The 25,904-nt window shown below is 43.4% G+C and overlaps 1 protein-coding gene across 1 annotated transcript in view; it reads right to left on the reverse strand.

Moving 5' to 3' along the window:
- Window positions 1-25,904, reverse strand: part of AATF (apoptosis antagonizing transcription factor) — a 119,054-nt gene that overhangs the window by 46,886 nt on the left and 46,264 nt on the right. Inside the window, exon 8 of the mRNA XM_056127228.1 lies at window positions 23,880-23,963. Coding sequence (XP_055983203.1) covers window positions 23,880-23,963 — 84 coding nt within the window. The remainder of the gene's footprint in view (window positions 1-23,879; window positions 23,964-25,904) is intronic.

Consider the following 25,904-nt stretch of genomic DNA (forward strand, 5'->3'; position numbering starts at 1 on the left):
CAGCAATGCAACAATGGGCCCTGGCATTGAACTGTCTGCCCACCGGCACAGGACCAACAGGGCTGGCCTCCGCCACCCTGAGCACTGCTTGGGAGTGCCCCTCCTGCCAAAAAAGGGTTCGTTCATTCTATAGCAGCTGTGAGCCTTTCCCTTTACAGCTGAATAATATTTCATCATATGGATACAGCTTATTTCAGCCACTCATCAGATGAGGGACATTCAGCTTATTTCAACTTTGTGGCCAACATGAGTAAGGCTCCTGTGTACAGTCACCACACGTTTTTGCCAGGATATTTGCTTTCATTTTTCTTGAATACATACCTAGAAGCACTGCTGGGCATTGGTTTCTCTGCTTCACTTATTCTTGTTTTTTGATGTTGTTTTGGGGACACATCTGGCAGTGCTCAGGGGGACCACATATGATGCTAGGGATTGGACCAGATTGGCTGTATGCAAGGCAAGTGCCCTGGCTGGTATTCCATCTCTGAAGCCCCTCTGCTTAACTTTTTTTGGAACTCTGGGGAACTGATCAGTGTCACACACAGCGGTGCTCAGGGCTTACTCCCAGTTCTATGCTCAGGGAACCATATGCAGCACCAGGGGTCAAACCTAGGGCATGTAAAGCAAGTCCTTAACCCTTGTACTATCTCTCTGGCCCCCCAGTTTTACAGTTTGGGGGGGAGATGAAGCCTCCCAAGTGGTACTCAAAGACCATGCCTAGGGACATTTGACCCTCAGTAGGAGATTTATTGCTAAGGCCCACGGCTGGGTGCTGCTTGAGTCCTCAATGTGAGGGATCCCCAGGACCCTGGCCGGACTCAGGGGCCACTAGGCCCATACCCAGCAGTGCCGGGAGGGTCGGGGGAGGTGGGGACAGCTCCAGGGCTACCCAGTGATAATCAGGACCTCCTGTGGTACTGGAGATCAGTCCTGGATTAGGTACAAAGTTAGGCATGCACCCTAACCACTGCAGTCTCTCCCTCTGTTTATATTTTAATGAACTAATAAGATAAAAGTAAAGTAAAGGCCCTCCCATTGATCATTGATTTGCTCGAGCGGGCCCAGTAACGTCTCCATTGGAGACTTTGTTGTTACTGTGTTTGGCATATCGAATACGTCATGGGGAGCTTGCCAGGCTCTGCCGTGCAGGCGAGATACTCTCGGTAGCTTGCCGGGCTCTCCGAGAGGGGTGGAGGAATCGAACTCGGGTTGGCCATGTTGGCTGCGTGCAAGGCAAACGCCCTACCACTGTGCTAGCGATAGCGATACTCTGGGAGTATCTCCTTAGGACCCAAGTACTATATCATAAGGTGGGATCCAGATAGCACAGCGATAGCACAGCGGTAGGGCGTTTGCCTTGCACGCAAACTGGGCTGGAGCGATAGCACAGCGGTAGGGCGTTTGCCTTGCATGCAGCCAACATGGCCGACCCGAGTTCGATTCCTCCGCCCCTCTCGGAGAGCCCGGCAAGCTACCGAGAGTATCTCGCCTGCACGGCAGAGCCTGGCAAGCTCCCCGTGATGTATTCGATATGCCAGACACAGTAACAACAAAGTCTCCAATGGAGACATACTGGGCCTGCTCAAGCAAATCGACTAACTAATAAGTATAGTTTCCCAAAATGGCTTAACCTCTTTACATTCCCACTAGCAGTGTTGGAAGAATCCAATTTTTCTACAATCTTGTTGGTACTTGTTACTACTTTGCTGGCATTAGCATCCTTTGTCTAGTCATTTTGTTGCGGCTATTTGTTCTGGATCCCACCTAATGATATAGTACTTGGGTCCTAAGGAGATACTCCCAGAGTCAAGCTGCTCCCACAGTGCTAATGCAGTGCCAGAATTGGACCCTGGGCTTGCCAGTTGCCCATTTTTTAATCAGATTGTCCCTCTGCTGTACCTAAAAAAACCAATACCTAACCCATAGTCATGAAAATCACATAAAGTTGAACCACTACCTCATACTGTACACAAAAATAGATCATAGACTTTTGTTTGTTTTTTTTTGTTCAACTTTATTATGTCACATGTAAATCACCAATTGCACAAGAAAAGAGTGTTTCCCCTCCACTAAAATCCACAAAAAAAGTAATTTTTTTTTTTTTTGGCGGGGAGAGTGGGAGGGAGGGAAAGGAGTCAAACACCAGTGATGCTCAGAGCTTATTCCTGGCTTTGCCTTCAGGGATCACTCCTGGTAGGGCCTGGGAGACCAGATGGGGTGCCGCAGACTAAACCCAGGACAGCCACATGCAAGGCAAGCGCCCTACCCACTGTAGCAGGGCTCCAGTCCCAAGAGTTTGGTTTCCAGACTACACATTACCCCTGCTGCGTCCAAATTTGTAACCCACAAACAGATTCTCACCTCTCAGGTTTCCAAGGTTCATAGTCACAGTCACTTAAGTTGAGAAAAGAAACTCGCAACAATTCTTCATCTAACTTACTGAACTCACCCAAGTTGGGTCTCTCAATTCCCTACCCAGAACACGCAGTGCAGGGGAACAAGGCCAGCCAGCTCCCTCACATGTCTCTGCCCTCTCACTGTGCTGCAAAGGCAGAGTCGGAAGGTTTGGGGCTTACTCTGCCTTCCACCTCCTCTCTAGCTTCCACAAGGATTCTTAGTTAAATGATATATTTCTCTGTTCTGCTTTTTACTTCAGCCTCTTTTCTTCTCATCTCTCCAGTCTTTCAAATTATCCCCAAAAGGAGTCACTTGCAATTTTTATATGTTATGTTTGAAGTATACAAAAATAAATTCACTGTACTATAATTTCAAATAGTTGGGAAGGAATGACTGTACATGCTTGTAGTATAAAATTGTCATAAAATGATCCACTCCTGGTAGGTAACTATTTTTCCTGCTTCCTTTCCACAATATCCAAACTACTCCTCAACCAACCCTATACCACCTACGATGCCTACCTCCATTACTCTACAGAAACCACTCAGATTAAGATTTTTATTTTCTTTTCTGTTTTTTTAAATACAGAATGCTTCAGGAATCTGATAGTCACCCTTGCTCAGAGGCCATACTAATCTGTCCCCATCCAATTTTACCAGATGTGGTGCCAATTTTTTTTTTTTCCCGTAAGGAGAAAAAAAGAAAATCAGCAAAAAAGAAAACCAGCTGGAGGGCCCCACAGCTCCCAAACAGAGCCAATATCACCGGGAGGTCCCAGATGGGGTAGGTGCTGTCTCCCCGCCTTCTCCAGATGGAATCCCGGTAACCATGAGCTTCTACAAGCATGGCTCTGGCATGTGGGTACCAGGACAATTTTTCCGAACTGTGTGGCCGCTTATGCAAAGTGAGCAATGGAAAGTAAATCATCCAGCATTTCTTCCTGAATATCAGGCTTGAATGGTGGTGGGAAAATCTGAGCAAAAGATAATGCCCAACCGAAATACATCTGGACTGTGTATTTAACTATGGTGCTATGCTACCCTGGGAGGGGAAGGGTGTCAGTCCCTCCACCTGTCCCACTCTGCTATGGCGACATGGTGTCCTGCATTTTTTAGAGCCTAATGAACAGCCAGGTATGTGACTGCATTGACGAGGCACGTGGGGCTTCATGAGATGGGGGGTGGAATTGGCCCTGCTCCCCACCATGACTCCACACCAAGAGGAATAAAAAATGCTCCGGGTTGCCACCCTCAAACGCCTCCTCCGGCTTCTGACGGACCATGAACCCAGAGGCACACATACCAATCTCAGAACCCAGGGGCTTCTGGCAGTAATCCCTCTAGGTTTATTACTGAAATATTAGAAATCTGGGGCTGGAGCAATAGCACAGCAGGTAGGGCATTTGCCTTGCACGCGGCCAACCCGGGTTCGATTTCCAGCATCCCATATGGTCCCTGAGCCCTGCCAGGGGTGATTCCTAAGTACAGAGCCAGGAGTAACCCCTGTGCATCGCCAGGTGTGACCCAAAAAGCAAAAAGTAAATAAATAAATAAAATATTAGAAATCCAAATTCACGTGGCCACTATTGTGGCCATACAACATTATATGCTCTTCATAATCAACATTAGAAAACAAATTTTCTAATGAAGTCTTTGTGGCAGATCTGAATGTTGAGGAAAATTCCAAATAACAGTGGTGGGTCTTTTGTTGTAATATTGAATGTGATCAACAGGGAGAGGGAGGGAGAGAGAGAGAGAGAGAGAGAGAGAGAGAGAGTAAAGTGGAAATCTGTCACACAGACGGGGGGTGGGTGGGGGGGGTGTATACTGGGGTTCTTGGTGGTGGAAAATGTGCACTGGTGAAGGGACAGGTGTTTGATCATTGTATGACTGACCGAGACTTGAACTAAAGGCTCTGTTACTGTTCTCACAGTGATTCAACAGATAAAAAATATATTAAAAAAAAAAAAAAAGGAGAGGGGCTGGAGCAATAGCACAGCGGGTAGGACATTTGCCTTGCACACAGCTGACCTAGGTTCGATTCCCAGCATCCTATATGGTCCCTTGAGCACCGCCAGGAGTAATTCCTGAGTTACTCCTGGTGTGACCCAAAAAGCAAAAAAAAAAAAAAAAAAAGAGGAGAAAAAAATGATTTAGACTGACTCTCCATTCCCTACATACCTCCAACTTTGACAACCAGGAGCCTCCTCAAAATGATCCACTTTGCTCCACTTTGTTTTTGAGCTTTCCCACATTTTTTCTTCCTCAGTCCACCCTCTGACCTCACAAAAAAGTAAATAGTAACCAGCTAAGAGTGAAGAAAAGGGAGATTCCCATATGAATCTGTGTGGTGTGCTGGCACAAGCGATAGCCAGACACTGCATGGAGCACCGTGTGAGAGCAACCTAACGCTCAGGGCTTGAGAACAGCACCAGAGGGCTCATCTGGCTACTCAGTGAGAAAGAAAGATATGTCGGATGTACAAATATACACGGGCTCATGAGAGTGGCTTACAGGGCTGCCCCTGAAGTAAGAGCTGCACCCCCTAATGCTGAGGGGAAAGTACTGAATGGGTGTTTAGGAATGAAGGCACCTGACTCACATAAATGGAACCAGAGAACATCTGTACGGATGGAGGTTGTAGAGAGCCCATCAGATGAATGGCGTCAGCCAGTTACTACTGCCCAAACCTCCTAGTGCTTATCAATGGGCTCACAGACCACTCAGCTAGGAGGAATGTGGATGCTCTTTTCACCAGGATTAATCTGGTTTGTGCTACTTCTGGGTATCCAACCTGCCAGTCCTGTGGTCAGCGTTCAAATTCAGCATGGGATAAAAATTCCCCTGGGGATAGGGCACTCCTCATCCGGCTCCTCAGTGGCTGGGTAACTTAGGATGCTTTCAATAATGCAAAGAGGAATGAAAGATTGTTCCCAAAAGAAACATATTCACTCAGGTTACAGATCTGCCCTCCCTGGTCACAGTACTTCTGCAGCACCAACGTTCCTTGACATATAAACAGCAGAGAGAGGATTTCCGTATGGTGTATGGACAAGAGCCATGTGCACTTCCCTGCACCTCTGGGCTCTCTGGAACCAGTTACTATCTTCACTGCACCATGTTACTCTCTGGAACACCATCTCCCAGTACCGCAAAGAAGAAAAACGGTGAGGCACATGGTTTGTAGTTCACTGACTTATGCATGCACGGGCACACTTTTTCCCATCTCATTTAAATAGGGCTCTGAATTTTAATGTTCACACTTCTCACTTCTGATCTGGATCTTTCTCTGTAAGTGTCATTGATCAACCATCAGATAATGCCAGACTCAATGGCCTCGGGTGCCTTAATGGCAGAAAGGACCTTCCTGGGGGTCATGTGCACAGCTGCTATGTGGTCAAGGTCACAGGCTCTGGGTATCTTTTCAAAGCGATGGTGCAGTAGCATCTCTTTAGACATGTCTCAAAGAAGCTTCATAGATGACCAGTACTAAGGTTTACAATTTGCAAGCAAAGGCAGAATTTAACAATAGGACAAACTCATATGATGATGCTAAACCAGAAACAAAATTGGGGCGGGGGTATAGGGGGCTTATGCCACTCCTTGCAGTGCTCAGGAACTATTCAATTATTCCTAGCTCTGTGCTCCTGAGTGACTTCCAGCAGTGCTTGGTGCTGGGGATTCAAGTTGAAATAGGGTGCATACAAGGCAAGTGCCTTACTAGCCCTCCAGCCCCAATGAACTTCTTAATTTGATAAAATTAAGTGTCTGCTTTTCAAGAGGCATTTATTCATGTACAACAGTGATATAGTTATTCAGATACTGCTATCACAGACAGATTTGTGTGTCAACAAGCACAGATCATGGACTATATACCAGTATTCAACACTATTTTGGACCTTGAGTGAAGTCCATGTACTAAAACTGTTTTGACTGTGGTGTTTGGTTAGTTCTCCCAAGGCTCTAAATAATCAGAAAGACTGCAAGGCTTCAATGGTTTAAAAATAGCTGTGATTTTTTTTCCCCTTACCCTCAATATTTAATCTCTTTCCAAGTCTTTTTTTTGGGGGGGTTGGGGAGGGGATAGAGGAGGTGCGCCCAGGGAGGCCACTCCCGATGGTACTCAGGGAACACTCCTGGCAGGGCTCGGGGGACCATATGTGCTGCTGGGGACCAAACCGGGGTCAGCCCCATGCAAGGCTGGTACGCACTGTACTATCACTCCAGCCCCTCTCTCCAAGTCTTATATGTGATTCACTAATTCATGACCTATCCATTTCTCCCATCTTTACTTCATATCCCCTAGTATTGGTCACTGTCACCTTATCCATTCCATAAATATTCACTGATGGCACATTTTCCCCAAGTGGGCAATACCAACCCCTGGGGGAACTGAACAATAGAGTGGGTACAGTACTAGCCTCGGGTGCAATGAGGAGGCACTTTCTCTTTGTTCATTTCAAGAGGGCAGGTTTCCAAGGGGGACTGAGTCATTTTTGTCCTGAAAAGTGGGTAGTCGGCTAACAAAATGTGGAGACCTCCGAGTACCCTGAGAAAGCCCTGAAGAACAAAACAGACATGATCACACTTGGGTTTGTCAAATGATTTTCTATATTTATTTTTTCCCCTCTTGCATTTTCCTCTCAATATAGTCAGAGTAATATTTTTACCATACAAATATCACAGAGGAAAGCACTGCCCCCATCTGACCCCTCAGCTACCTCTCCAGCCCACCCTTCCACCTTTGTGCTCCAGACCCACCATGCACTGACACATTCCGACCAAGAGCCCTTTTTGCACACGCATGGCCTGGAATGAGCTTCTCTCCAACTGCAGCCTGCTTACACCCCCTATTCACTGGTTAAATCTCACCATAATCATTACTTCTTCAGGGAAATCTTTCATATTGCACCCCTCCCCCTGTTTGGGAACAAGGTGGATTTTATTGAACAAAACTTGCTTAGGAAGATGTGAGAGGAGAGAGAAGGGGAAACGTGTTCAAGAGAGAGCACAGGCTTCTCCAGAGTGGAAATGAGCCAGCAAGGACACGCAGAGACAAGCAAGCGAGGTACGTGTTCAAGGGAGAACACGGGCTTGAAGAGCGAGCCTGCACCCCTTCCTTAACAACACCTCTTTGCTGTATTAAACTTACATTATGTATTTTTCATAGGCCTATTCCTCTGCTCGCCACCCGCATACTTCAGAGAGAGGAAAGAGTATACTTAACAGGGCGCTGTTCTATCACTTACACTGGCCCCTTGAAGGAGTTCAATGAACATTCAGAGGAGAAAAATTTCTCAGAGAAAAATATAAACGTTTTAATATAAACCCCTTTCCATTGCTTTTAAATTTAAAGAATATTAAAATACACTGATGCTAATCCAGAGCACCACCAATTATTTAAGCAACCTATTTGCTTTTGTCACTATAATTACCAGCAATATCTCTTCCCTAAACAGTATTCTCCTTCTCATGAGTCCTATCTAGGGCCCCTTAAGAACTGACTAATTTAAGTTCAAAAAAAAAAAAGTTTAATCCAAATGAATTTTAACATTTTAAAAGCCTTCTCATTCTTTTGCTTTTAATAATGCCAACCAATCCTCCCTCTGGCTTTCACTTCAAGAAGGAAAAATGTCAAGTTTTCATAGGAAAAGAAAGGGAAGAGATAAAGGTCTGACTTAGAGGTGATTTTTCCAAACAGCCACCAGACCCTGACCCTTTCTGCCGATGCTCTGAGTTGATCCTTTCACTGGCTTGACATCTTTGTAGCAAGGATCTGAATTAATTTCAATATAGTTTGTCTATGGAATCATTTTGTCAAACTCCAGTCTAAGGTTTCCATGTCCTAGTTTCTAAGATCTGATGCTTCTGGATTTAAATTATGTGGATGTATGTGCTACACAGCTCAATGTGAATGCAAGTAGCTTCCAAACTAACACCACAGCTATACAGTGCGACATGCATGGGCTTAAAATCCCAACTATCATCTTACTAGCTGCACAGCTGGGGACGGGTTACTTATCTGAGACTCAGTTCCCTCATTCCTAAAGTGGTAATCACTGTATCTCATAAAGTTGACCTGGGAACCCCCAAAGTAAGGCATTTAGGGATTTAGGGGCTCGGAGATAGCCCAATGTGGGAGTGCCAAGCTAATTCCCCGAAGTCCATGCTGCCCCCCCCCAGGCCCCTGCTAGCACCACCTGAGGAACAGCCCCCAAATGCCACTGGATATGGCCCACGAGAGAAGAGAAAGTAAAACAAAAATAAAGGTAAAGCACTTGAGCAAACCATAATTGATAAACAGAAATGCTGACAAATCAGATCTAGTAACCCCCAATCCACGTGCAGTATAAAAAAAAAATTCAGCACCTTCCATATCTAAAACATCAAAGCTACCCACAATGAACAGGTACAATTCAATTTTCTTTTCTACAGATTTTTAACAGTAGACAAGATATAAACTGAGGCGAAAAGATGAAAAGAGGAACATGTGAAAAGCACAGACAACTCACAAAAACATGGAAGTCCATTTCTGAAACGTATCCTGTTTGTTGTAGGACTTTTTCCCAAATGAACTCAGGATAAAAAGGAAGCGAGTGATCTTCTCCCTTCTCATTTGTTCTATCTGAATGACTGACAGCAATTCCCTTTACATTCTCTGATCACATAACCTCGGTCGCCTCTCCAGTCCAGAACCCTTCCATGTCATTTTATCTAAATTCCTACAGCCTGAAGACCAGGGTCAAAGGCCAGCTCCACTCCCTGCAGTGTTGTGCATCTGGGGAATTCCTCCCTCCTCAGATTTTCTTAGCACCCCCTCACCCAAGCATGCCAACCTGAAATTGCTCATGTTGATGCCATCTCCTTTCCCTGGCAGTATGTGTCTTGAGGACAGGACATGATCTGACTCAAAGCCTCACCTCCTAGGCTCAACTTCTACAGAACCCTGCACTCTGCCTTGTACTAATGCCTTCTGCCATGAGGCAAGAAGAGCAGGCGCGGTCAAAAAGAAACACCGGATTCATAAAATGGTTGATTCTCAATTAATTTTTGGTTGCTATACATTCAGAAAACTTTTACTGCTGCCAAATATTCTATGACATGCCCCCACCCCCAATGCTTTTCTTTGGGGCCTAGCAGAGCCTGGGGTTGGGGTCACCCCATGCATGGGGAAACATACAGTGTCAGGGACTGAACAACCGTCTCCTGATTGCAGACAGGGGTGAGGCACATTATGTTCATTCACTCAAAGGTGGATTTCAGAGGGGCATGAGTGAAATGCCTTTCTGAAAAGGGGGCAAAAGGCCAAATGAGTTTGGGAACTAGATCTTACAATCAAGGATGAGAAGCATCCAACTTCTGAAACAACAAATATGGCATTTATAAGGATAAAGGGAGATCGAGACATGTGAACATGAGGTATCTTAAAATTAACATTAATAATTGGGGCCAGAGAGCTAGGACAGCAGGTAGGGGGCCTTGCTTTGCACGTAGTCAACTCAGATTCAACTCACAGCATCCCATTTGGCCCCCTGAGCACCAACAGTGTGATTTCTGAGTCCAGAGCCAGGAGTAAACCATAAGCATTGCCAGGTATGGTCTAAAAATGAACCAATCAAACAGATAACTCCCCATCCTCCCCCCCCAAAAAAACACTAATATTCCATCTTTAGTTACTAAAATAAGAAAATGTCTGGCTAGAGGCTACCAGTGGGAAAAAAATCAGCCTAACTGCCTCACTGCCCTTGGATTTTAAGGATTTGATTAGTTTTTCCACTTTCTGACTCAGCATTTCATCAGGCCGCCTCTCCAGAGTTAGAGCTGGTGATCTGGCAGAGATGATAAATTCATTTGCTGAATAAAGTAACACTGTTTCCTCAGCCCAAGTTCTAAAATATTTCAAAGGCCATAATATTTCACTGGAGTTGGCCATTTGAGTTAAAATGTATTGGTCAAAACAGAAAATGTTCTCATCAGACTCTACATATTCCTTTAGACATGATAAACAATGTCTTGCAACATCTAATTATTAGCTAGAAGTGTAAGTGAATCGTTATTAGTATTAGGTCCTGACATGTGAAACACAGTAAGAACTGAGCAATTCAAAAACCAAGGAAACTTCTTTTTTGGTTTTTTTTTTTTCCACTTTTTGGGTCACACCCGGCAATGCACAGGGGTTACTCTTGGCTCATGCACTCAGGAACTACACCTGGCGGTGCTCAGGGTGCTTTTCCTTTCTGTTCCCTTCAAATGGGGCGGTGTGGGGGGGGGGGGGAGGGAACAACTTCACAAGAAGTGACTTAAGTCATTCCTTCTAATCCATCCTATTTCCACTATTCTGCCCCTTAGTCACCAGACAGACGTCCTGATGTCTATCTTCTTTTTCTTCCCCATCTATCTACAAAAATGGTGGGAAGAGTGGTTATACATCCTTTGGGACACCAGCTCAATTACTGGCTTTCTCTAGGCATTCTTTGGCAGTGTTTCTTTTAATGACACCAGGCGATATATCATTTTTACTGAGAGTGTGTGTATGAAGTCACTCAGAACTACAAATTTTACCAGCAAGGACTCCCTAGTAAGAAACTAAGAAGGTAGCACTAACATATACTCTAGAGTTACGTCCTATAAAGAGTGAATTCTGGCCGGAACAAAGCTCTCCCTCTATCTAGCACTTCTTTTTCCTCTAGTGTTTAGACTCCAAATAACTTTTCAGCGCCATGAGATCAATACCCTATTGATCCTGCCACCTTTCCAGAACCCCTCCATTCTTCCCATGTTCACTTCCTTCCTTACTCAGTACACGCAATCCAAAAGCCCACCAGATTATCCTTCCCGGTATACATCCTTCACTCCCTTGCATCTTGTCATGCACAGTCACAAGCCCTTGGGAATCCTTGGCTGGAGAGATTTTTAGTAAAGTGGTTGACAGCATTTGTACTGCCTGTAGGCAATCCCGGTTCAATTCCCAGAAATACATATGGTCCTTGGAGCATCACTGGGAGTGACCACTGAGCACAGAGTCAGAAGTAGCTATATGTGGACTGAAAATCCACCCCAAATAAATAAATAAAGAACTGATACCTTGAAATCCAAAACTCCAAGGACCTTAAGAAGGTAATTTTATATATATGTGTGTGTGTGTGTGTGTGTGTGTGTGTGTGTGTATGTATATGTGTATAAATTGTCCCAAGACAATCTGGGGGCAGCAACCCCTGAAGACATTAATATTTTTACAATGAAACAGATAACTATTCCCACTGAGGCAAATTCACCTATGATTAGTTAATAATTAATTAATAAAAAAATCACCTATGATTAACTCATAAACATTCACATCAGGTGTTGTGTTACCACTACAGTAGTCTGCCAAACTCACCAAAACAAACCAACCATAAACTATGAGTTTTCTCAACTCCTTAATTTCAAGACTTCACAACTATATCCCTACATATCTTTGGCAAAACCCCAAGCTATTTCAGCACGTACCTCCATGAGGCTGACACGGTTACAAGACAATGTAAACAGCCTCTCTCTAAATCATAACCAAGCTTATTCAGATCTTCAGTGCTACCTAAGATTTCTGCTAGTTCCCTGTCCAGTCACTCTTCAGCATCTCTTATCTCTTAACACTGCTATCTCTTCTCCTCTTACCAGTCTCCAACTCCTGCTACAGCTTCTCTCTTGACTTCTTTTCATTTGTTCTGTCTTTGTTTTTGTTTTGGGGAACACACTTGACAAGTTCAGGGGCTACTTCCGGCACAGTATTTGGGAGCCACTGCGGTTCCAACCTGGGACTTGTGCATACAGAGCACATATTCCAGCCCTTTAAGCCGTCTTCCTGATCCTCTCTTGGCTTCCTAATTCAGAATAGAAGCCCTCAGATGAGAATATCTCCAGGCAACTGTGCCTACATATTGTGATGGATAAACATTCCACTAGACCAAACCCTCCCTGTGTGCATGCAACATCCATTTTCGCCTCACTGCTGGACTGTTTCTGGGCTGCAAACAGCATACAAAGTAAACCTTCAAAAGAAACAAAGACCTCTTCCAGGGCTCCATCTTCCCTTCCAGCTGCGTCACATTTCTCTGTTCCTTTTACAGCACATTTCCTCTAGAATGATCTACACCCATAATTTTCACTTCTCTCCTTCCATTCTCTCTTGAACCCACACCATCACTCGACCAAAAGAATTTCTGTCCAGGTAACCAGTAATTGCTAAAAAAAAAAATCAATGCTTGGTCTGAGTAGAGCATCTGACAAAGTCACTCCCTTCTTTAAAACTTTCTTCAGACCTAATTTGTATGTTGTGCAATTCATCAATTTTTTTATTGCATGATTCAATGACTTTGTATATTCAGTTACCCAACTCTCCTCACAGTCAATTTTCGAATATTTTCATGAATGTCAGTAACACCCCAAACTGCAGACAACCTCTGATCTAGTTTTTGTCTCTCTAAATGTGCCTGATCAAAATGTTTTATATAAATGGAATCATATATAGTCTTGTGAGTAACATTTTTTTTGCTTAGCAAAATGTTTTCAAGATTCAACATCCTCTAGAAAATACAGTACTTAATTTTCTTCTATGGTTAAATATTTTATTGGATAGATATATATACCATCCCTTAATGGATGGAGGGATATCTGGGTTGTTACTTTTTGAACAATGCTCTTCATGTTTTTGTACGAGTTTTGGTGTGAGCATATGCCTTCATTTCTCCTGGACACATAATCTTACAGTGAAACCGAAGATCATTTGGTAACTCTATGCTTAATGTGTTGAGGAACCATTTTCACAGCAGTTGCACCAATTTCTATTTCTACCAGAAAAACATAAGGTTTCAAGTTTTCCATATGCTTACCAGCACTTATCTGTTTTTCTAATTATAGGCATCCTGGTGATATAAAATGGTATTCATTGTGGTTTCTGGCTTTGCATTTCCTTAAAGTCTAATGATCTTTTCCTGTGCTTACTGTTCATTTAAATATTCTCTCTAGAGAATCTCTTACTCAGATCCTGTGCCATTTTAAATCAGGTTATTTGTTGTTACTGAATCTTAAGAGTTCTTTATTTCTTTTTTTTTGGGGGGGGGTCACACATGGCAGTGCTCAGGAGCTACTTTTGGCTCTGCACTCAGGAATTACTCCTGGTGGTGCTCATATAGGTTGCCAGGGATAGAACCCAGGTTGGCCATGTGCAAGGTTAAGCCCTATCCACCGTACTATTACTTTGAAACCCCATGAAATCTTTATATGTTCTAACCACGCCAAATATAACTTGCAAATATTTTCTCCCATTTTATTGGTCTTTCATTTCTGGAGGGTTCAGGGACCATAACAAGTGTTAGAGATTGAATCCAGGTTATCTGCACTCAAGGGAAATGACTTATCTCTCTGACCCCAAAGAAAACAATGTTTAAAGATGGTTCTTAAATCTCCCTTTCTATAGTAAATCACTGTCCCTGTAATTTTCTTTAGAGAAACTTTACATTAAATATGATTTAAAGACAAGCAATCATGCCACTTTAGTGAACAGGTAGATTTCCCCTTTCATTGTGTGTGGGGGTGGGGGTGGGGGGTGGCATTACACCACACCCAGCAGAACTCAGAGGCTATCCTGACCCTGCTCAGAGGGACATGTGATACAAGGGTTGAATCCATCCACATGCAAAACATGTACTTCAGCCCACTGAGTTACCTCCCAAGCCCCTGATTTTCCTATTTATTTTGTTTTGCTTTATTTTTCTATTCTGGGGTCACATCTCACAGGGTTCAGGGCTCACTTCTGGCTCTGAGCTTAAGAATCATGTCTAGTGGGGCTTTGGGGATTACATGCAGTGCTGGGGACCGAACCTAGGTCAGCCACATGTAAGGAAAGTGCATTATCCTTGAACTAGCTCTCCAGCATGATTTTTTTTGGGGGGGGGGGTAGGGAGTGCAGTCATACCCAGCAATGCTCAGGAGTTACTCCTGGTCCAGCCCAATTAAAAACATTTTTTTTCATTTCTTCTCCTTGCCTCTTTCCATTTACTGTTTTTGATGCTGCTGTCATGTGGACCTGGGGCTGTGATGCTCACCAGGGTTGAACATCAGGTGTCAGTGCCAGCACACTGAACTACGGTGCCCCCCAAGGATCACGCTCATTCTCCCTCAGCTCAGAGGGAGCTGCTCTTCCTGGCTATGTTTGCCTGTCTTTTTTCACAGTGTTGCTCACTATGGGTTAAAAAAACCAGAATTCTCTAGGGTTTTTTTTTTTTGGGTTTTGTTTTGTTTTTTGCTTTTTGGGCCATACCTGGCAATGCACAGAGGTTATTCCTGGCTCCGCACCCAGTAACTACTCCCGGCGATGCTCAGGGACCACATGGGATGCTGGGAATCGAACCCGGGTTGGCCGCGTGCAAGGCAAACGCCCTACCCGCTGTGCTATCGCTCCAGCCCCTCCCTCTTTTTTTTCTTTTTGGGTCTGTGGTTCTTACACACACCTAGTTGCAATAGGACTGGAAATGGCCTGAAGCAGCAGGGATCAGACACCAGAGATGCCAAGATTGTGCTCTGTGCATGTGGTGGCATCAGGCATTCGAACTCAAGATTATATGCTTGTAAGGCAGGCATTATAAACTACTAGGCTATTGCTCTAGCCCAGTTTTCGTCACTTCTTTAAGAAAGTCCATCTCATTTGTCGCTGCTAAAATACTGCTAGCATCCAATATTTAAAACTCAGCTAAATAACAGTGGGCTAATACACAGAGAATAGACAATTTTGGCCATGTATCTGCATAGTAATTCCCAAAGTACTGCTTGTGTTTAAAATGTTTCTTCAATTATTTAATACCCATTCTTATATCTGCCCTAGCTGGTTTCATACAAAAATACTGTTTTAGCACCGAAGAGATAACACAATGGGTAAGGCCTTGCATGCAGCTGACCCTGAGTTAATCCCTGGTACCACATATGGTCCCTGAACCCCACCAGGAGTGATCCCTGAGCACAGTGCAGCCAGGAGTAAGCCCTGAGCACTGCTGGGTATGCACCCTCCACCCCCAATCAAAAGAAATTAGACTGTATCTCAAATAAAGGTCTTACACATGATTCACAAAATAATCAATCTTATAATGATTAAAACTGGTTTAACTCAACACTGGGATTTGGTTTGGAGTAGCTTTTTAAAAAATTGTTTATTTTTAAACATCTTTACTATGCCTCAATAAATCTAACCAACCAACTCTGTGCTATTTTATTCTCTCAACTATTTTATTCTTAAAACTTATATATTTCAAATACATGTCCTCTTAAAATTTATACATTCCAAACACATGTCCTCTTAAAGATGATCATAAAGGTCTGTGTGTCAACAAGTTCACCAGACTTGTTTTTTTCTTGAAAATTTTATTAGCACTGACTAATAATACATTCTTTAACTTTTATCTTATAAGTTTATCAAACATTTAAGAAAATACTATCCACATCTCATACAGCAATTTAAAATAAAATGAAATACCCACTGTGAACAGCAAGTAGCTGTTCTCCAAGTAAAGGCAGCAGGTTCACATCAGTTTTTATAGATTTTTATTTTATTTTGGGTTTTCGAGTCAGATCTGGCTGTGCTCAGGACTTCCTCCTGGCTCTTCGCTCAGGGATCAATTCTGGCACCATTTGGGGTGCCTGGGATTGAACCTGGTCTGATGCATGCCAGGCAAGTGTCTTAGCTTCTGTATTATTTGCTCCTGCCTTTCAAGTCAAACTTTAAATTAGGTTATCAACTGAACCACTGGGAAGATAAATATAACCACAGCAATAGTGCACTGTCATTAACAGTAGGCTGGTCTGAGATGTCTAAGATCTAAATGCAAACAAGGAAAGCCACCCACCAGGATCTGTCCATATTAATCACCCACCGATTTAATTAAGGTAAACCATCTTGTCAGAAAGCCTGCCTCTCCTCTATTTCTTAACATTATTGACTTTTAATAGTTCACTGGATTAGTAATTACACTTGTTTATAGCATTATCAAATGTCTTGGATACAAAAGGCCACCGTGTGGCAAGGTCAGTTATAGACATGTCCTGGTGGCAAATAAAGGAGAAATTTAACACATCAATGTGGTCATCAAAAGAGCAAAACCTATTATGTCTTCCTCTAGACATTCCTGGTTAAATTCAAAGTGACAGAATAAAGCAGATCAAAACTAAACAGAACTAGAAGCAATAGAGGAAATCTTAATGAACCCTTAGAAATCCAGGTATTGATCTGTCAATACCTGAGCTCAATTAGTCCTTTCTGAACAAAATACCTTATGAGGTGACAAGAAACTAGTCTGAGGTCTGGGATATAAAAAGAATTAAAACCAATCACTTCATAAAGTTTACTGAAAAAATGCCATCCATATCTCACTATGCGGCTATGCTGAGGATTATAGATCTATGTCAAGAATCCAGGGGCTGGAGTAACAGTTCAGCAGGTAAGGTATTTGCCTTGCACGTGGCCAACCTGGGTTCCATCCCCGGCATCTCATATGTATAGCCAGGAGTAATTCCTAAGTGCAGAGCCAGGAATAACCCCTGAGCATCACCAGGTGTGTGTGACCCAAAAAGCAAAAAAAAAAAAAAAAAAAAAACAAAAAACAAAAAAAACCCCACAAAGAAATCTCTCCAGTGAAAAACAAAAACTAAAAAACCTATCTTCTTATTTCAGGAACTGACACATAACTGGTATTCACGAAATGTCAGTACTTCCTTAAGAATAGAGCAATGGTACTTGTAAAGCACTTGCCTTGTGTGGCTGACCTAGGTTCAATTTCTGGCATCACATGTGATCCCCTCACAACAGTAAGCTCTGAGCCATGCCAAGTGTGGCTTCTCCCAAGTCCACATCACCACCAAAAAGAAAAAATGTTAATTTTTTCCTTAGCTTTTTGTTTTGGGGTCACACTTGGCAGTATTCAGGGCTTACCTCTGGCTCTGTGCTCAGGGATCATTCCTGGCAGGGCTTAGTGGGCCATATGGGGTGCCAGGAACTGAACCAGGGTTAGCCACGAGCAAGGCCAGCACCCTTCCTACTATACTATCTCTCCAGTTCCGCTTACTCAGTTTTTTAAGAACTTAAAGAACAATTTCAAATATCAAAAATATTAGAGATAAATTTTTGGTTATTTTCAAAAAAAATGTAATGTTTAGGGCTGGAGCGATAGCACAGTGGTAGGGCGTTTGCCTTGCAGGCAGCCAGCATGGCCGATTCAAGTTCGATTCCTCTGCCCCTCTCAGAGAGCTCGGCAAGCTACCGAGAGTATCTCGCCCGCACGGCAGAGCCTGGCAAGCTCCCCGTGATGTATTCGATATGTCAGACACAGTAACAACAAAGTCTCCAATGGAGACGTTACTGGGCCCGCTCGAGCAAATCGATGATCAACGGGAGGGCCTTTACTTACTTACTTTTTTTAAAAAAAATCAAAACAAAATTAAAATTTTATTTATTTATTTATTTGGCTTTTTGGGTCACACCCGGCAATGCACAAGGGTTACTCCTGGCTCTGCGCTCAAGAATTAACCCTGGCGGTGCTCAGGGGACCATATGGGATGCTGGGAATCGAACCTGGGTTGGCTGTGTGCAAGGCAAACGCCCTACCCGCTGTGCTATTGCTCCGGTCCCCAAAATTACAATTTTAAACAGTAACAACGTCTAAGGGTATGGTGCCGCCAGCAGGTACCTGCAGGGTGAGTGCATCAGCATCTTAATGGTGCCTTCAGGCTTCCTGATACCCCAAAATCACCACTGTGCCTTTGACTAGACCCCAAGAAATTGGGGTCAAGAATTTAAATGGCCAAAAGTTATGTATGTGGTATCTACACCCACAAACCACCTCTGGCTCAGCTATACAAGCTCATTTATTGACCTTATTTCAGAGACCCAGAAGTCTTTCTTAAGAGATCAAAAGTCACACTTAATCTTGGGCCCACACATGGCTGAACATACAGGGGTAACTCAGAGGGGGGTGGGTTAGGCTGGTGCCCGCCCAAGCAGAGCCCCTGGCAGCTGCTTGCTTCCATAATCCAAAATTGCCACCATACCCCCCTCCTAACTCCACTGTCTCAGGATGGACCTCACCAAGATATAATCTGCTGAAAATGTGGGTATTTGAGTTTTGTGGCTGAAATCTCCAGGCTTTCTCAGAGTTGAGAAGGGCTACTTCCCCCCATTTCCCAATACTCCTGGAAGCACTGCAGTCACCCCCACAAACCAACTCTCAGCACCACCCTGGACACTACTACCAGCCTTACTTCAGAGATCCATAAATGAATCTCAAAAGAGATCAAAAGCTGCAGTTAATCCCAGACTCGCACATGGCTAAACAGACCAAGGTAAATCGGAGGTGGGTGGGCTGGCCAGGGTTCACCCAAGCAGAGCCCCCAGCAGCCGCTTGCTTCCACAATCCAAAATTGCCACCATACCCCTGGTCTAATTCCACCGTTTCAGGACGGACCTCACCAAGATATAATCTGCTAAAAATTCAGGTATGCAGATTTTGTGACTGAAATCTCCAGACTTTCTCAGGGTCGGGATAGGCTACTCCCCCCACCTCCCAGTACTTTTGGAAGCCTCAGTAAGTCACATCCATACCCAAAAGCGGCCACCCAACTCAAAAGCTACTCCAGCCTACTGTCCCGACAAAAATACTGAATGCCCCGAACAAACACCATGACCTCTTAGCACCATATTGCAAATCATAATGCACAAAAGGAAAAGGAGAGGAGAGAAAGAAGAAAAGTGCCTCCTGTAGAGGGAGGCAGGGGGTGGGAGATGGGGATGTTGGGGGATGGTGGTAGGAAACAGGGGACATTGGTAGTGGGAAATGTACACTGGTGGAGGGATGGGTGCTGGATCATTGCATGAACTAAAACCCAATTATAAACAGCTTTGTAATAGTCTATCTCACAGATATTCAATTAAAAAATTAAAATGAACAAAATAAATGGTGACAATGTCTACATATCTTAAAAGATTAGAACCTTGAAAAATTGCAAGTTAACATTACTGTAACCATGTTGCCTAAACGATAATAAAATTAAAAATACACATATTTTTACTCTTTTTGTTTTTGGGCCACAACTAGCAACGCTCAAGGGTTACTCATAGCTCTGCACTCAGAAATTACTCTGGTTCAGCACTCCTGGCAGTGATCGGGGTACTCATATGGGATTGAAACTAGTCAGCTTTATGCAAAGCAGTGCCCTACCCACTGTATAATCTCTCCAGCCTCCCAAAATACACATTTTTTAAAAAGTAGCATATATGATCATGCAAACAAAAAACAGACACTGAAAACATTCTGATCAGCTCATCCTTTATAGTCATTTACAAGTTTCATATTTTTTGAAATTGTCTTTAGGGATGAGTTTTGACAAGAAGTAAGCAAAAAGCAGATTAATTCCAGTTGGGAATAAAACTGCAATGCTCTCAGCAGGCAAACAGTTTTCTTGTAAAAATCTTCACTATCCCATATACATCAAATTTTCAGCAATTCCAACTTCCAGGTAAACCAGTAATACAGTAATTTTTTTAAACTGGTTAAAAAAAAATACCAGTAATATAAAGCAAATTTTTCATTAGAATTGTTAAGAGTTCAATAAACGACTTGTCTTCTAAAAAAAATTACCTTCTAATCCACATGGTATTTCTTCCAACTCTAAGAAAATGAACTTTATTATTTACAAACTGAAAACTAACACGATAGAGAAGTATTTTCATGGCACAAGAATAAAATATTTAAGAAACAAAAGTTCCAGGGATTGAACCCAGGTTGGCTGCGCTGCATGGAAGGAATGTGCCCTGCCCATTGTAGTGTCTCTCTAGAGGCACTCAGTTTCTTTTAAGCTTCTTTTCAGCTCAAAAATTATATGGTCATTTTTTATTTCAGATCCTGTTCAGTACTTCTTGCTCATGTGTGTGTCACATAATAACAATACATTGATGTTTTATTACCTTAAAGTCTATTAAGAAACAAAGAAGTGTGAGACTGTGTTTGAGAGATGGGGTGTTCTGGAGAGAGGGGTGGCAGGAAGGAGAGAGAGAAAGAGCAAGCCTAAACATCTTTCTAAATAGGAGGCGTTTACTAAGTTTCCTGACACCCGAATTAACCAAGTAAGCCTTTTAAACCCTTACAATAAAACATTAAAACTTAATGTGGCTATAATCTCTCCCTTACAAAAAACACTGTTCCAAATAATCTGGCTTCAAGTATGGCTTAAAAATTTAAAAAGGTAAAATGTATTATATTCAGCACACAGCTCTTCCATATGACCACATTAAAAAAGAAACACACACACACACACACACACACACACACACACACACACACACACACACACCCCTCCCAGGACCATTGTAATACATTGTATTTTCTGAATGCAACACTTAGCTCAGGCTTACTACCCTGACAAATAAAGGAAAGCACTTTATGAAGCCAATTTAATTGGGAGGTGACAGAAAACATACAGCCATTTTCTTTAGCCTTATCATTGAATTGGCTTCAGCTCCAATCTGTGGCAAATCCCACTCAACAGAAGAAATTAACCAGGTCAGCAGAACAGGTGCTACGTTGTGTCTGTCAAGGGCCTGGCATCACCACAATTACTCGCACACAATGAAGCAGTAATCTTTACAGATCATCTCTCCCAAGAAGCATATTGGAGTTGGGGGGAAGGGGGGCAGAACGAAGGGAGGCGGAGGGTTGGGGGGTGGGGGCAGTGGGAAGAAGAGGAATCGGAGGCAAAGAGAAAAGAAAATGAATGTGCAGCTGCCTCGCGGCTCGGCAGATGTCGGGCTGTGATGTACGAGGCTAGGATAAGCTGTCGTAGCCTGCTGCCAAAGAGTGGTAAGTGATTAAAGCCTGCACAGTTCTAAGCCCCACTTGCACCCATTCCTCGCTGTGCTGCCAGATGTTGGCAACTGGTCCAGTTGCTACTGACTGTGCGTGGACGGCAGCAGTTGGTACAGCAGCAAAGCAATCTGGAATGCTTCCGGAGATGCTGTGCATTAACAAGTGTCACCCATCATTCACCTTTACAGAAGGCTGAAACAACTCCAATTTGCTGCCACTTCCCTCTTGGGAAACAGCCAAGATAAAGTTGTGCCTGGCAGGCCCATTTGTTTCACTCAGGTGTTTCAGCTGCCTTGCTGACCTCTATTAGTTTAAGTTTTAATTTAGATTAACCCCAGCACCCCAATTAACCAGCAAGGGGAAAAGCTAAGATGTGACTAGTCATAACTCTGAAATCAGAATTTATCGAAGTTAAAATTATTAATTGGGATGAAGGGCCAATCAAGTAAATGCTATTTCTTTTTAAACAGACCTCCAGGTGAAAAAAAAAATTTTTTTTCTTTCAGACTAAGGATTGCTCGTGGAAGCAACTTCTCTCCAGTAATTTCAGTTTATTAAGCCTATTTAATTTATGATGCACTTTCCATCAAACAACGTACACTTCAATTAATGAGGACTGGAACATTTTTTATTGTCTCCCATGATCTCACACGATTATACAGCATTAATATCCCATATCAGGTACATTCTTAGACATTCTAGAACAAAATAGAGTTCCCTACTCTCCTGACAAATGGATATAATAAGAGAAGAAAAGAATAAAATAAATCAGGACCTCCGACTAGGAACACCTGAGGCCACACCAATCCTCTTTCCTAGACCCTCTCATCATTATTTTATGGCGATCACTGTATTGGACACTAGATTGAACACAGAAATTAACAGAACGTCTTTGTTTGGTTTTGGGTTTTGGATCACACCCAGCAGTGCAAGAGATACTCCCACAGCGATACCTAGAGGACTGTGAAATGCTGGGCATCACCCAGGGGTGGGGATGGGGTGGCAGGAAGAAACGGGGTTTCCTGTATACAAAGCATGCACTGACATTCTGAACTATCTCCCCAACCCATCTCTCTACTCTCTCTCTCCTACCCTCTTTCTTTGTCTGTCTGTCTGTGTGTCTCTCTCTCCACCCCCACTACCACCACACACACATCCAGCGTTGCTCAGGAGTTATACCAGGCTCTGCACTCAGGTGAGCTCAGGGGACCATCTCCCGTCTTTCTTTTTTTAACTGCAAAACCTGACAAAACAATACAGAACATACATAGAAACTGGTTTCACAGTTTCTTCCTTCATGCTTCATACGCACAGTATAGCTGTTATAGCTAAACCTTCAACAAGCAGTTGCAAGAGGTGACATGAAAAAATGGAGGAAGCCAGGGCCAGGGTGATGGTACAGCAGTTAGGGTACCTGCCTTGCCTGCTGCCGAACCAGGTTCAACCCCCGGAAACCCATATGGTCCCCCAAGCTCACCAGGAGTGATCCCTGAATGCAGGGAAGCCCTGGGTACAATCGGGTGTGGCCAACAAAAAAATTTTCAGGTCAGGGATGATGATCTCCTTGCATGCACAGCTGACCTGGAATCGAGCCCCGCCAGCAGTAAGTCCTGTGCACTGTCAGGTGTGGCCCCAAAACAAAAACCAAAAAAAAGGAAAGGAAAAAAATTTATCCTGATGAACAGCTCAACAAAAATTGGCATGTTTCCAGCGCCTGACTTTCCAGAGCTAGAAAGGGTACTGCCTAAAGCACATTTCATTAAAAAGAATGATTTTATCAAGAGACCCGGAATTATGGAAAATTATTTTAGTTCTTTAGAATTGCTCAAATGTTCAGTCTACCTTAACAGTAGTCAGCATCATTTAAAAAAGGCAGCAAGCTATCAGACAACAATATTAGGGAAACACATGAAGGACAACTGTGAAGAGATTCTAAGAACCGAACCGTATTCCAACCTCTACCAATTGTTTTTATCTTAAAAGCACTAACTATGCTTATAATCCTAGAAGCAGACAATCTCAGTACACACTTAACCAACTTGAACAGGCACAGAAAGACTTGGAAAAACTTAACAGGTAAGAGAACCAGAAGTGCAACTCAGGAACGCTGGGATAGCAGATTTTTAGTTCCATATCCTGACCTAATAAGAACGGGGTAAGAAACCAAACAACTAATTAATACGAAGATCTTCTATTAGAGTTATCAAAAACCAATGAGAAAGAAAAAAAAACACCTGACTCAAAGAAGGTGAAACTGTTTCACAGATAATTCACTCTCTCTCTAGTACAGGAGGGAAGGCACTTGCCTTGCAGACAACTCACCTCAGTTCAATCCCCAGCACCAGATATGGTTCCCCGAGCCCTGCCGGGGGTCACTCCTGAGCAGAGACAGGAATAGCCCTGGCTGTACTGGTTTTCATTTCCAAACAGAAAACGCAAGCCAAAGAAAAGCAACAGAGGCACAACTAAAGCACTAACAGGAATTCTAACCCCCAGTCTGACTCTATCCTTTAAACACCAGGGATCCACGGGTCAGAGAATTCTGCCAGCAGCAGTTTGGAAATGCTCAAGTCTGACTCTATCGAGAGTGTAAATATCATACCTGGTGATAAAAGTCATCATCATCGAAGATTTCTTCATCCAGGTCTTTCAGGTGAGCATTGGCTGGAGCTTCAGGAAGGACCTCCTGTATCAAGGAGAAGAAAGAAGGGGTCCCAGGGAAGTCATCAAGGTAATGCAAGTGCTTCCTTGACAAAGGACTGTTCTCCTTAAGATGTGAAGAGCTCTTGAATAGGAGCAAGAGTACAGCAGGTAGGCCACTGGCCTCGCATGCGTCCAACCCGTCTATGATCCGAGGCATCCCATATGGTGCCCCGAGCCCACCAAGTGTGATCCCTGAACGCAGAGCCAGACGTAACAGGTGCATAATAGGAAAGAACCACAGTCAATAATTATGTGAAAATATGTTTAACCTCATTCTTTTTTTTTCTTTCTTTTAGAATCACACCTGGCGACACACAGGGGTTATTCCTGGCTCTGCACTCAGGAATCAACCCTGCAGTGCTCAGGGGACCATATGGGATGCTGGGAATCGAACCCGGGTGAGCCGTGTGCAAGGCAAATGCCCTACTCGCTGTGCTATCGCTCTAGCCCCTGTTTAACCTCATTCTAATTAAATAGATTTCAATGAAAACTGTCACCTCCCCCCCCCCCACCTCTAAAATGGGCCATACTCAGTACTAGAAAACACAAATGGTGAGATTAGTAATTATGCAGCCAGTTTTGGAGGCTATTTGGCAGCATCTATTATGATTTAACCTGTATCTTCTTTAGCGTTTCCACTTCAGAAATCTATTCCATACATAAGAACACAAAGGTAAGTTCTTAGTAATGTTCCTGCCATTGTTTTGAAAATGGGAGGCAACATAAATATCCAGAGCCTGAATACACCAGAGGTAGCATGTACCCCCATACAACAGAATCCTTTTGTCCTCAGGAAAAATGTGGGTAGGTCTCTATACAATAGAGCAAAGTAGCTAAGATAGCTGACATGGTTAAGTTTGATTTTATGTATAGTCAAATATTTTATATATTACCTATGTCCATCTCATTAAATATTTTATTTCTGTGGATGTGTTATATGCTATATTGTTTTTTGTCTTGTTTTTGGACCACACCTGCCAGTGCTCCGCGCTTACACCTTGCTCTGTACCCAGGGACCATAACCAGAAGGCTCGGAGGACCATATGGGGTGGTGGGCTCGAACCAAGGTGCTTGCCTTACCCCTGTGCTAGCCCTCTAGCCCCATGCCACTAGAGATTGTCAAGGGAACAGAAAAATAACTGAGAGATAGTTATGACTGTGAACACTCATTAGATTTAGGGAAATTTAGGTCCTAGAATTTGCAGACTGGGAGAATTTTACTTTTCTTTTTTTTTAACTTTTTTTAAAAAATTTTTATTAGTGAAACACCTTGAGGTACAGTTGTAGACTTAGAAATTTTTGTGCTTGGGTTTCAATTATACAATGATCCCATCCCTCCACCAGTGCCCATTTTCCACCACCACTGAGCCCAGTATCCCTCCCACCCTCCATCCCTCCCAACCCCCCCATCCCACCCTGCCTCTGTGGCAGAGCATTCCCTTTTGTTCTCTCTCTCCTTTTGGGTGCTGTGGTTTGCAAAAGAGGCATTGAGTGGCAATCATGTTCGGTCTATAGTCTACTTTGAGCATGCATCTCCCATCCTGGGAGGATCCTCCCAACACCCTTTGTTTGGCGCTCCCTCCTCTATCTGAGCTGCCTTTCCCCTAGCATGTGCGTCTGGCTTTTAAAGAGAAAAAAAAAAGTCTTTGGGGGCTGGAGCAATAGTACAGTGGGTAGGGCATTTTCCTTGCACGCAGCTGACCTGGGTTCGATTCCCAGCATCCCATATGGTCCCCTGAGCACTGCCAGGAGTAATTCCTGAGTGCAGAGCCAGGAATAACCCCTGTGCATCGCCGGGTGAGATCCAAAAAGAAAAAAAAATAAGTCTTTTGCACTTAAATAAAATATTAGGTTAATTTTTCCTGTTTCTTTCTTGGGGGTGGGGGGCATGGAAGGGGCCCCACATCTGGCACTGGCTACTCCC

The sequence above is a fragment of the Sorex fumeus genome, unplaced genomic scaffold (genome assembly GCF_029834395.1).
Source record: "Sorex fumeus unplaced genomic scaffold, SorFum_2.1 ptg000063l, whole genome shotgun sequence".
In the NCBI taxonomy this organism is placed as follows: domain Eukaryota; kingdom Metazoa; phylum Chordata; class Mammalia; order Eulipotyphla; family Soricidae; genus Sorex; species Sorex fumeus.